General features: G+C 36.4%; 1 protein-coding gene across 4 annotated transcripts in view; it reads left to right on the top strand.

The window, feature by feature from the left end:
- The window catches only part of PACRGL (parkin coregulated like), a 29503-nt gene extending 17423 nt beyond the window's left edge, over positions 1–12080 (top strand). For 2 of the 4 annotated variants that reach the window (XM_004482476.5, XM_023585762.3), the window contains exons 6-9: positions 2378–2512; positions 3679–3786; positions 8582–8662; positions 11318–12080. In XM_004482476.5, coding sequence (XP_004482533.1) covers positions 2378–2512; positions 3679–3786; positions 8582–8662; positions 11318–11374 — 381 coding nt within the window. In that variant the 3' untranslated portion in view covers positions 11375–12080. The remainder of the gene's footprint in view (positions 1–2377; positions 2513–3678; positions 3787–8581; positions 8663–11317) is intronic. The other 2 variants (XM_004482477.5, XM_023585763.3) reach the window with 1 other exon arrangement.
- Positions 12081–12191: the final 111 nt, after the last annotated feature.

Raw genomic sequence — 12191 nt, 5'->3', positions numbered from 1 at the left:
TTTTAGTTATTTACCTATTTAAAGAGCAGAGTATGATGCTTCTTGTTAAGATGTCATTAAATTAAAGCCTTGAAAGATAATCTAAAGATAATCGTATTGTAGTAAGTGATCTATATAAAGAAAGTAATTGAAAATGTAAGGATTTATGCAGAGTTTTTTTCCTTCATTTGAAGAAACATTGCCTTTCCTGTAAAACCAGTGGGAAAGGCCATCTGCCTGGGATCAGAGTAGAAAAAATACATAACTTTACTTATTGTAAAGACAGAGTAATGTGATATTCGTTTTTAGTTATAAATGAAGCATCAAAATCTCTGCTAACATGTCAGTTACTACCCCAGACTACAGAATTGTTTTAAGGTTTTGCTTTCATTAATTTATAGCTCAGCTTGTGGAATTATTTTGACAGTATAAGCGACACATGTATTTGTGGGTAACCTATTTTGAAATTCAGTTTTGATCAAAGCTTTTTAACTTGGTGTTAAAAATAAAGAATTTAGTGGCATTCTATTTTAAACTTTATACCTTTATATATGGCAGCAAACCATATTTTAGACTGATAAAAAGACAGTAGTGATCCCTTTGAAAACATACTCCAGCTAATCTTGGGGTAAGAGGACTGCTTTAATGTTGTGAGTCCTGAAAAGGACTTAAAGCTTAGAACAAATCAAAGTCAGGCTTTTATATACTTGTTGTCTAACATTAATGCATTTATTTCTGTCTTGGGTAGAATTTTAGCTTTCCCTTCTACTCATTTAATAATGGGGACATAATGATAGAAGACTCACTATTGAAATCCACTTTACCTCTTAACCTGCTATTCCTCATATCCAAAATGAAGATCTTGGTTAGGGGTTCTCCTATAACTACAGGACCTGCATTCTGTAATGGTACCAGTGAGCTTGGCAGCATAGTTTTCAAAAAGCATGAAAGTATTGAGAAAAGGAACTGTTTGATCACTATTTGTAAGTGGATTATTTTGTCAAAAGGACAAATTGGTTGAAAGTTAGTATTTCTAGGCATGGCTTTTCAGCCAGTTATACCTTAATAACTTCATGTATAATTTTTAGTCAAAGTGAGGGAATAATACTGTTGCCTTTCTTTTTTTTTTTTTTTTTAAACTTTTCCCTTGTATCTTGACTTAGAGATTGGGTAAATCATGAATGAGTACTACCTAATTGTTTCTCATGTATTTAGGGTACCGGGTATAGTGGGAAATGACATACACAAGTTTTTTTTGTTGTTTTTTTTTTAATTTATTTATCTATCCCCCCCCCCAGTTATCTGTTCTCTGTGTCTATTTGCTGCGTGTTTTTCTTTGTCTGCTTCTATTGTTGTCAGCAGCATGGGAATCTGTGTTTCTTTTTGTTGCATCATCTTGTTGTGTCAGCTCTCCATGTGTGCGGTGCCATTCCTGGGCAGGCTGCACTTTCTTTTGTGCTGGGTGGCTTTCCTTATGGGGTGCACTCCTTGTGTGTTGGACTCCCCTACGCAGGGGCCACCCCTGTGTGGCACGGCACACCTTGCACGCATCAGCACTGTGCATGGGCCAACTCCACACAGGTTAAGGAGGCCTGGGGTTTGAACTGTGGACCTCCCATGTGGTAGATGAACGCCCTAACCACTGGGCCAAGTCCGCTTCCCACACAAGTTTTTTTTCACATTTTTGTTTCACTTCCAATGTTAAAAATGGCATTTAAAACCTAATAACATTTATTGCACATAGTCAAAGATTTGTCTTCTCCGTATCTTAATATATTTGAATGTAAAGGAATTATATAAGTGGAAATGTTAGATATGTGGCTAAATAAGGTTTTCTGGTTAAAGACTTTAAAAAGAGAAAAATAACCTGGTAAACAAAATGTCTTAGAAACTCACTGAATAAGTTGTAAAATCAACGAGGTCCATTATTTATACATTCTTAAAGTAGTAGTTATAAACATATATTCTAGACTACTTTGCTGCACTTTCCAGTAATGTTTTGGGAGCATGTATGTATTTTAGTATCTCAGTGAGTTTTATTCTTTTTCTTTGTTTTTAGTTATGTTTTCTTTTGCTTTTTTCTTCCTTTTTTACTACTTTTTTTTCCTTTCCTTCTTTCCCTTGTTTTTGTTTTCTGAATTTCCTTAATCTTCGTTTTTCCTTTCCTTTTTCCTTTCCTCCTCTTTTACCTTCCTTCCCTTGTGTGAATTGTGATCCTTCCTATCTCAGATATGTCCTTTGTGTCACAGTTTCTCTGTGTTTTAAATTGTAATTACTGAATTACATATGATTAGAAAAATATAATAAAACTTTTGATTTTCTCATAGGCTAGTAAAAAAGCACTTTTTTATGTGTTTTATAATATGAAATGGGTAATCATATTTCTTGTCTTTGGCAGGGTCTGAGAGAGACTAAGCATCCATATACCTTTGTTTCAAAGGAAGGTTTTAGAGAATTACTTTTGGTCAAAGGTGCTTCAGAAAAAACTGTGCCTTTGCTTCCTAGACTGATTCCTGTGCTAAAGGCAGCTCTGGTATGTCTTTTATTCCTTTGTATTTTCTATTTCAAAATCAGCAGAGTTGCAACACCTACTGTCCAGTTCATTGGACTCGCAAACAACTAACAAAAGGCTGATGATGGACAATGCTCATCCCAAAACACAGTATCCACAACTGCAAACAAGACAATTCCATCCATCTGCTCCATGGATTTAAGTGCTCTCTTAATCAGAAATAGAGTGGTCATCACCATCTTAAAATCTTCAATATTGAGGAACGAACAAACATAAAGGGGGAATGCAGCTATGGACTAAAGTAGACTTATTATTATTTCTAGCAATGGAAGAACTTGTGTCATTGATATAAAGGCAGTGGCCGCCAGAGGTTCTAAGAGGCAGGAGAGGGAAAAATAGGTGTAACATGGGCATTTTTGGGACACTGGAATTGTCCTGCATGACATTGCAATGACAGATACAGGCCTTTATACATTTTGTCAAAACGTATAAAATTGTGCAGTGTGAAGTATAAATTATAATGTGAACTATAGACCATGGTTATAGCAATGCTTCAGTATGTGTTCAGTTGTAACATATGTACCACATTAATAAAAGATGTTGTTAATGGAGGAAAGGGGGGTGGGGAGTTATATGGGAATCCCCTATATTTTTAATGTAACATTTATATGATTTAAACCTTCTTTTAAAAAAAAATGCTAGTAGGAAAAAACAAGGTGCATTCAGAATATTTTCTCTTTTTTTCTCCTCCAAATCGTATGCAAATTAGTCTTTAACTTGTGATTTTGATGCATGTGGTGCTGAAGAATTAGGACACTGTAATTCAGGGCCAGATGATTTCATATCTGAAGACTCTTTTAGAAGGTATACTAAAGGTAAAAGTGACATTTTGAGTTAGTAGCAAAAGTAATGGATCTCAAATCAGCCTTTCTCTGTGGTAATTGTATATTTTAGGTAATGCTTTGACCCAGCTGAAAATGTATGTCTTACTTCTAGATGTCTTGCATTAGGGATTATTTTTAAAATTCTGAATTTGGTTGATTATATTCTAATTCTAAATAGAAAATCTTGTTTTTTTTCCTCCACCTGTTTGCCCTTTCTTTTAATCAATCCTTACTGTCCTTTTTATCTTCGCTTCCCTTCCTGCCCTGCATCCCAAATCCCCAACCAATCAACCATTCCCACAGGTCCATTCAGATGATGAAGTGTTTGAAAGAGGATTGAATGCTCTGGTACAGTTAAGTGTCATCGTTGGTACTTCTCTAAATGACCACCTAAAACATCTGCTTACAAGTGTAAGTATGGAAAAGATTTGGAGTGGTTGTGTATATTATCATGTACTTTCCATATCTCATGATGTAATGACTTCAAATAATTAAAAATCTTAAAATCTCTCAACCGAAAAAATAAAGGTCAGACCAAGCATTTGGAAAACATTTATTAATGTACAATATTCTCTTTAATTTTTTTAATGGAAAGCACCTACATGCACAAAGGTTAAGGTTGTAATAAAAAGAAAAATTTGAATTAAATTAATAAGCAGTATAATGATGTTATGCCCATACTAATTAGCTATGAATTATACGTAGTGCTTATTGTGTAATTGTATATGGCCAAAGCTATGTTTTTTCAGCCTTTTTATTTTCATTTGTGAGTTGTTTAGCTTGTCTGTAAATAGCATTCACTATAAGACTTTTTTCTGTTATGTTTAGTGGAATCTGTATTACAGGCATACACTAGCAAACTGCAGTTTGGGAGGTTCCCAAGACCACCCTCAAGTTCAATGATTTGTTAGAAGGACTTAGGAACACAGAAAAGCTGTTGTATTCACAGTTCTGGGCATACAGCAAAAGAATACAGATTAAAATCAGAAGTGAATGGAGCTCTAGTTGCTGGAGTTTGGGAGCAAATAACTGGAGCCTGCTGGGAGCAGGTCTTTTAAAATGGCAAATATGTCTGGAAGGCTATGGACCAAAGCCACTTTTGCTGGCTGTAAGTGGGGGCCCTGGAACCAAAGGGAACACACACAGCCCTTCTTAAAATTGAAGGTGTTTCTGCCCGAGATGAGCCTGAATTCTTTTTGAGTATGAAATGTGCTTCTGTATACAGAGCAGAAAACAACACAGTGACTTTTGTGGCAAACCTAACAAAACCAGAGTAATCTGGGGAAAGGTAACTCATGCCTATGGAAATAGAGGCATGGTTCATGCTAAATTCCTAAGTAACCTTCCAACTAAGGCCATTGGATACTGAATCCATGTGATACTATACCTCAGATTTAAACTTATTGAAAAATAAATAAGGTTACTGAAAAGTAAATAAATAAAATTGTGGATTTTTCTCTTGAAAAAATAAATAAAATTAGAAGTGAAGAGGCACATAGGGCAAGGTCCAGGAGAGACCAGGCACAGAGTTTCCAGTTGTCCTTTTCCAGTGGAATTATGTGGAAAGCACTTACTTCTCCCAGCAAGGATGTGTGAAAACACGTATGGAATATTACCAACCAGGAAGCTCACCCAAGCAAGCCTTGGTGTTGGTGTCCAGAGTTTTATTGGGTGTCGGTAACATAAACATAATTGAACACCTGCATGAGTGACCTAAGTCTCTAGCATCTGTGGAGATCAAGTTGATCCCACAGTCCGGGGCTTCCACCATAAACCAAGTTGTTAGCATAGACTATCCGAGGTGGCCCATTGCCCCTGTAAATAAAGGTACTTTTATTAGGCATGGCATTCCAAGGATTTAAAGGTTATTCCAAGACTCCAGGGGCAAAAGCCAGACCTTTCTTTGGGCAAAATTAATCTTTTACTGTATACAATAATAAGGAAAAAAAGTACTATCTGGGATCTCTCTGCCTGCATTCTTCTTCAGTTCAGTGCTGAGATGTATTTTGATCATTTTCCTTAGGCCCTCCCACCTGAGAGGTCCTACAACTGTATTTTTGACTTCTTCACAGAGTCTTGTACACTCTAGGAACCATGTGGTTGAGCCTGTAGAAAGTGGGGGTGGTGGTGAGTCTATTAAGATTGCTCTGCTGGTGGGAAATGGAATCCCACCAAGGTGTAGGGGGGGAGAGAGGAGAACCAGATGGGTAGGGCCCTTGACATATGGGAAGTCTTAGGACAGAAGCAGGGGAATTCTGGCAGATACCTGCTTGTAAGCATCAGGTTCATCTGTTTTAGCTTTTCTTGGAAATCCATTTGTTATAGCTTAGGCCTGAAGGAATTTCACGCTAATACAGAAAACTAGCTCATTTCAGATTTATTTATACATTCAAATGGTCGGGAATTTGACATGAAGTTGTTGAACTCTTCTTTCCTATTTTGTGCCAGGTATTTACTGAGTACTAAGTATATAGTGCTAAGCAGAAACAAATATGGTCTCAGCCCTTGTTTTTGTTTTCTGGGGGAAAATAAGTAGCAAGGACATTCACTGAGATTACTGGGATGGAGTATAGAAGAAGTGACATAGAGAAAAGGAATGACACTGGATGCTTTCCCAAATGCAAGTTGAGCAAGTACCAGAACTTTGCTTCCTGAATGTCTCCAAACTCCACCTACCATGGTAGCATGAAAAAGACAGTGTGACAACTAAGCTATATAGTTTTGTTTTGCTTCATTTTGCTTTTTTTACTTTTGTGGATTAGTAGTCTTATTCTTTGGTTACCTGTTCTCTGCTTTTCCTGAGACAACAATGAACTAAAAGGGCCTCTAACTTATGTGGGTGTCAACACTTTGGGAAGACCTAGAACCTACACTGGCCCCTGTTCCTAGTGTTACAGAAAGAAGAGAGCACTGGAGAACAGCAGTTTTAGAGTTAGTTCCTGGTCTGTTAGCAATTCACTGGGAGACCCAAGCTCCCCTAAGGAACCCATTGAGGGGTGCCAGAACTCCTCCTTAACTCCTTCACTCCCATCCACCACCCCTTTCAGCCAGAAGGGCTCCATTTTCATCTGTTTTATAGACTTCTATATCCAATGTTTATTTGAAGAAAGATTCCTCGTATGGAAGAAGAATTTCAAAACCAGGTACTGAGAAGTGGATGTAGCGCAAGCGATTGAGCTTCCACCTACCACATGGGAAGTCCCAGGTTTGGTTTCTGGTGCCTCTAGGAAAAGACAAACTGGTGTAGTGAGCTGATGCAACAAGATGACACAACAAGGAGACACAAAAAGGGCAGACAGTGAGAGACAAAACAAAACAGGGATGAGAGACAAAACAAAACAGGGAGCTGAGGTGGCTCAAGAAATTGAACACCTTTTTCCCACATGGGAGGTCCCAGGTTTGATTTCCAGTCCCTCCTAAAGAGAAGACAAGCAGACACAGAGCACACAACATGTGCAAAACAATGGAGGTACTGAGCCTGTTTCCAACTCATTTTTTTCATATGCAAAATAACTCATATTTTTTCTGAGCTTTAATAATAAGGACTGACCCCTGACCCTAGGGTTGTGATCCTCAGATTTTGATGAGGGATCAAATCATCTGGGAATCTGGCTGAAAATGCAGAATCTGGGCCTCTGCCCTGAATTCTGGTTAGGTGTCAGGTAAGGCCCAAGAACTTGTAGTTTCACCAAGAACTTCAGGTGATTCTGATGCTGGTCATTCGTGGGTTTCTCTGTAACCCACTGGTCAGGGTAATGCACACTGAGAGAGCAATTTTAAGGGCTGGGAGAGATGTAGTCTCTTGTCTTTCCTCAGGACTTTTATAGGCCTTGGGTGTCCCTTCCTTCAGAGTTGCTTTACTCACATTTTTCATCTTTCTGGTAGTCTCTTCTAACCCTCTCTAACCTTCCATGACTTGGCTGAAGGGACCTACTACCCAGTGCTCAATGGTGGGAATTACTCCTACTGGGTGACTTTCATACCTGGAAAGAGGAAAGAAAAGGAAGGACCAGAAACTAACATTACATGACAGCCACCAAAATATATGATGAATGAATGGTCTGACTGGGCTCCAGTTATTATACCCAGAAGGTTGAGCCATGAGCAAGTAATGCTAGGAGTGTTTCTGTCTTTGGATTAGGTAATTTGGTGGGAACACTGTTAGAGTGTTCGCTTGATTATTTGAATTGTACTATTTACCCACTCTTTGTTCCTGTGATTCTCTCTTCATGCATCTTGTGCTCCCTTCCTTTTCAGTTAAGTTTCCACTTTTCTAACTTGAGGCCACTTTAGGATGTGTCTTAGGATAGATGGTCTGTGGTTTTTAGTCTAATCCCTCTGCTTGTCACTGTTACTGAAGCATGCTCTGTTCTTTGTCTTCACTTCCCATTTTATTACTGGCAAACATGTTTTAGAGTCTTAGCTTTCTAGCGTAGTTTTCCATTGCTCTTGCACAGATTAAAAAATGGAAAGTAATGCTATTTCATAGAAAACCTATTCCAGATACTGTACTGCAGCAGATTTCATAAGATTGGCATTATTTGAAATAATGTAAATTCACTTTTCTATAGTCTTATTTTAAAGTTTCCTGTATTTATGGACATTCCATATATGTCAAGAAACAATTCCTCTTTCCACCGAATGCCCATCCCTTGGTAACCTCTGTCTTTATGAATTTGCTGTTTCTAGATATTTCATTTCATATAAATGAAATCATCAGTATTTTACTTAGGTTCCTTGCTTATAGTTTTCAGGGTTTATCCATGTAGCAATATGTCTCAGAACTTCATTCCTTCTTATGGCCAAATAATATTCCATTGTATGGATATACCACATTTTATTTATCATTCGTCCAAGTTGATGGAAACTTGGATTTTACCCACCTTTCGATTGTGAATAGTGAACCTTGGGGTACAAATATCTGTTTGAATCCCTGTTTTCTATTTCTTTGATTATATACCTGAGTGGTATATAATACATAAGTGGAAATGCTAGGTCATGTGGTAATTCTAAATTTAACTTTCTAATTTAAATCAATAATAGTAGTGACTATATGTTAAATTTAAAGTCTAAAATTAAGTAAAGACTAGCATTCTTTCTAGTTAACCTGTTTTTTAATGAAGTTTTACTTATGTTTATGGTAGATAGTAATACTTTTTTCAGACAATTTAAGCTTCATTCCCAATCTTATTTTTTTTTGGTAAAGCTTTCCAAGAGACTAATGGACAAGAAATTCAAAGAGCCAATCACCAGTGCATTACAAAAGTTAGAGCAGCATGGTGGAAGTGTAAGTAGGACATTATTCCTTAAGTCATTAAATTTTAAAAATTTTTAGTCATTTTACAAAATTGACCATATAACATATTTAATGTATATTCTCAGTTCATTAGTAAGTAACCATGTGAAATTGATATATTTTCATTTTAAAGCTTCGAGAGTTTCTATCTTTTCTAGGTTGTACAGTTTTTTTGTTGTTGTTGTTTTTTTAATTTATTTCTCTCCCCCACCCCAGTTGTCTGCTCTCTGTGTCCATTCACTCTGTGTTCTTCTATGACCGCTTTTATCCTTATCAGTGGCACCGGGAATCTGTGTTTCTTTTTGTTGCATCATCTTGTTGTGTCCACTTCTCCGTGTGTGCAGCGCTGTTCTTGGGCAGGCTGCACTTTCTTTTGCGCTGGGCAGCTCTCCTTACGGGGTACACTCCTTGCGTGTGGGGCTCCCCTATGTGGGGGACAACCCTGTGTGGCAGGGTACTCTTTGTGCACATCAGCACTATGCATCGGCCAGCACCACATGGGTTAAAAAGGCCCAGGTTTTGAACCTCGGACCTCCCATGCGGTAGGCGGACCCCTCTCCATTGGGCTAAGTCCGCTTCCCGGTTGTACAGTTTTTACTTCCAGGATTCAGACACAAGCTATGTAAACCCAAGTCCTGTATACTTCACTATCCTTACTTTATGGCACCCCACATGGTGCTGCTTGACTTTTTTTTTTTTCTTTTCAAGTACTTCAGATTATTTTGTTTTGACCCTTGGAAAGTTGAGAAAATAAAAGGATTATCTTAGCTCACTGAAAAGAGAGTACCTTTTTTTTTTCTTTTATCTTTGATTTACCATCTTTTCTTTCTAAAAATATTTAGAAGCTATCCACAACCAAAAATCGAAATAACATTTCCAAATGACTGAGCTACTAATGTCTGTAAACACAAAAACACATACAGACACATAGGAATAGTTTAATTGATTACTCTGTTTCAAGGTGCAAGAATGTGGGAGATTTTATTAATGTCCCTGTGGTGTCAAATGACTCTTAATTAATCAGAAGTTAATTTTCATCTTTTGAAAGAAGTGTTCACATAATCTAATCGTAGAAATATTTGCATAAAACACAATGATCCCATCTTGCTTTGGAGATGACCATCAGTCCGATCTTGATGGTAGATTTATGTGCATAATTACCGTAACATTACACAACTTGGTTGTCTTCTAGGTACTTTCTAAAGGAATTAAATATAAGAAAATTTGTATGCTCATTTAGAACTTTAAAACACGGACCTTATAGTTTAAGCTTTGCCTAAATTACCTAATTTGATCAATTTCAGTGACTTTTATAATTGATTATATTCTTTTCATGATGAATGCCTAGAATAAAGTTTATGAAGAGGAAGTAAGTCCCTAAGCCTACTAGATAATGGATTTCTTTGTTGTGTGTGGGTCCCTAAGCACAGAGGATTAGCATTCAGACATCTTTTTCATGAGGTATGCAAAACCATCCCTTATCTAGACCAGTGTCCCCTCAGCAGAAGGGAAATTCTTCTTGCTTGCAAATGCACTTGCTGTCATGAGAATTTGAATGCAAAATGAATTTGCTCTTTCCTCCCCTGTGAAATGCAAGTAAACAGACGCTAAATAATAATAATGATATTACAGATTTTTGGTCTGAAATTCTCCCTTTTTGGTTTTCACACATCCTATGAACTGGCATGGGGCATAGACAAGTGGAGAGGAGGCAGGCCCTGCCTGTTAGAAGATTGTGTAATTGCAAGAGCTATTAAATACTGCTTATTTCCTTCAGACTTTTTCTCTACTTTTTCCCTCTTTCTGTTTGCAATAGAAAATTGCAATTACCTATTAAAGAGTTTCCCTTGACTATTTACTATTGTGCTTGCTTTGGGGACTTTGTAATCTGTAATGAAATTACTGAATTTCTCCTCTAACGTCCAAGAACTTAAAAGTTTATGTATCTTTCTCTTTCTTTAAATATGAGAGAGAGGAGACTTTTAAAAAAAGTCTTCTCAGTTTTGCAGCAACACATTTCTTAGGGCTGAAGGATATCACAATGATGCAAAGACTCAGTTTCTGGGAAAATGAAAATAGCAGTTACAGACAAGTACTGGGTCATTGTATCACTAAGCATTTTGCTGCCTGTCTTTTCTTGTTTATTGCCTTTTAAAATTGCAATCAGGTTATTCTTAGCATAATTTTTATTTCTAAGTGATCAGTGCTTTTGTCTTGGGACAGGCACATACACACACTCGTTTTTTTGAGTGCTTTAGAACTTATGTGCCAGTTACTCTTCTGAGTTCTTTATAGACCTTAGACTCATTTAATCTTCACTGCATACCTCTGAAGTAGATTTTGTTATCTCCCTTCATAGATCAAGAAACTAAAGGCACAAAAAAGTGATTAGCACTAAGTGTGACAATGAAGTGAGTAGTAGAAGCTAGACTCAAATCTTGATAATCTGACCTCTACTTCTCTAGTTAGATACTTTATTCTTTAAAAAACATTTAACAACCTACACGTTATTAAAAAAAAGAAAATCTACTTTCCACCATTCTGCTTTTTATTTATTTATGGGACACTTTTTAGGCATGTTCTTGCAAATGTAAATAGGGGAATGCCACATGATACTAATGATGCCAAATGGTTTTTTTTCTACAGGGAAGCCTCATCATCATCAAATCCAAAATTCCAACATATTGCTCCATCTGCTGTTGAATAAGGCAGCCAGCTTCTTGGTGATGTTAAACTCTGACCACAGGTACCCACGGAACTCTTCTGGATGCATTTCACTTTGTGCTTTTGTAAATCACAGCCACCACTCATTATTGCCTAGATTAAAATGAGTTTACACAATCCCACTGAATCATAGAAATAGTTATTCATCAACAAGAAACAGTTAATGATGGAAAGCTATCAGTTTTGTTGGGTGTATTTTTCATATGAAAAACCATAATTGGGTTTACATGATCAGATTCATTTGTATTTATTTTCTAGTGCCTTTTATTTAAACCTATATTTTTCAATTTGTAACTTCACGTTTCTCTTTAGAGATATTTTGCCATTATTTCTTTCTTTGGTTTTATATACATTTATCAAGGCTAAAGAAGTTTAAAATAGAGCACAAACATTTGTGAATTCACTGAAATTATTAATTGTAAATATGTATTTTATAATACATATACATTTTGTAAGTACATTTTATAAAATGCTTGGAGCCCATTTATTCCCGTATTACTATAGTTTAGGGAGCTTTTTTAAAAAATGTGCAAATTCTCTTACCAAGTATGTTTATTTCAACTTGTTAAAACTACGTAAACTTTGTGTTAATTGTATTTAAGTAAATGTTATTTTTGTATTTCATAGCCTGAAAATATGGATTTAGACATGAAGATATTCAGTAATTAAAATCTTAAAACTCTTATATGTATTCATTGATTTTATTGTCTTGCTTATGTTTAACCAATTAGTTTGTTTTTCATTTTTTTTAATCTTTTAAAATGTAATTTGTAGACATAGTTTTTAGAGTTTTGAG

Source organism: Dasypus novemcinctus, chromosome 1 (genome assembly GCF_030445035.2).
Source record: "Dasypus novemcinctus isolate mDasNov1 chromosome 1, mDasNov1.1.hap2, whole genome shotgun sequence".
Classification (NCBI taxonomy): Eukaryota; Metazoa; Chordata; class Mammalia; order Cingulata; family Dasypodidae; genus Dasypus; species Dasypus novemcinctus.
This window is presented reverse-complemented; position numbering and strand designations above follow the sequence as displayed.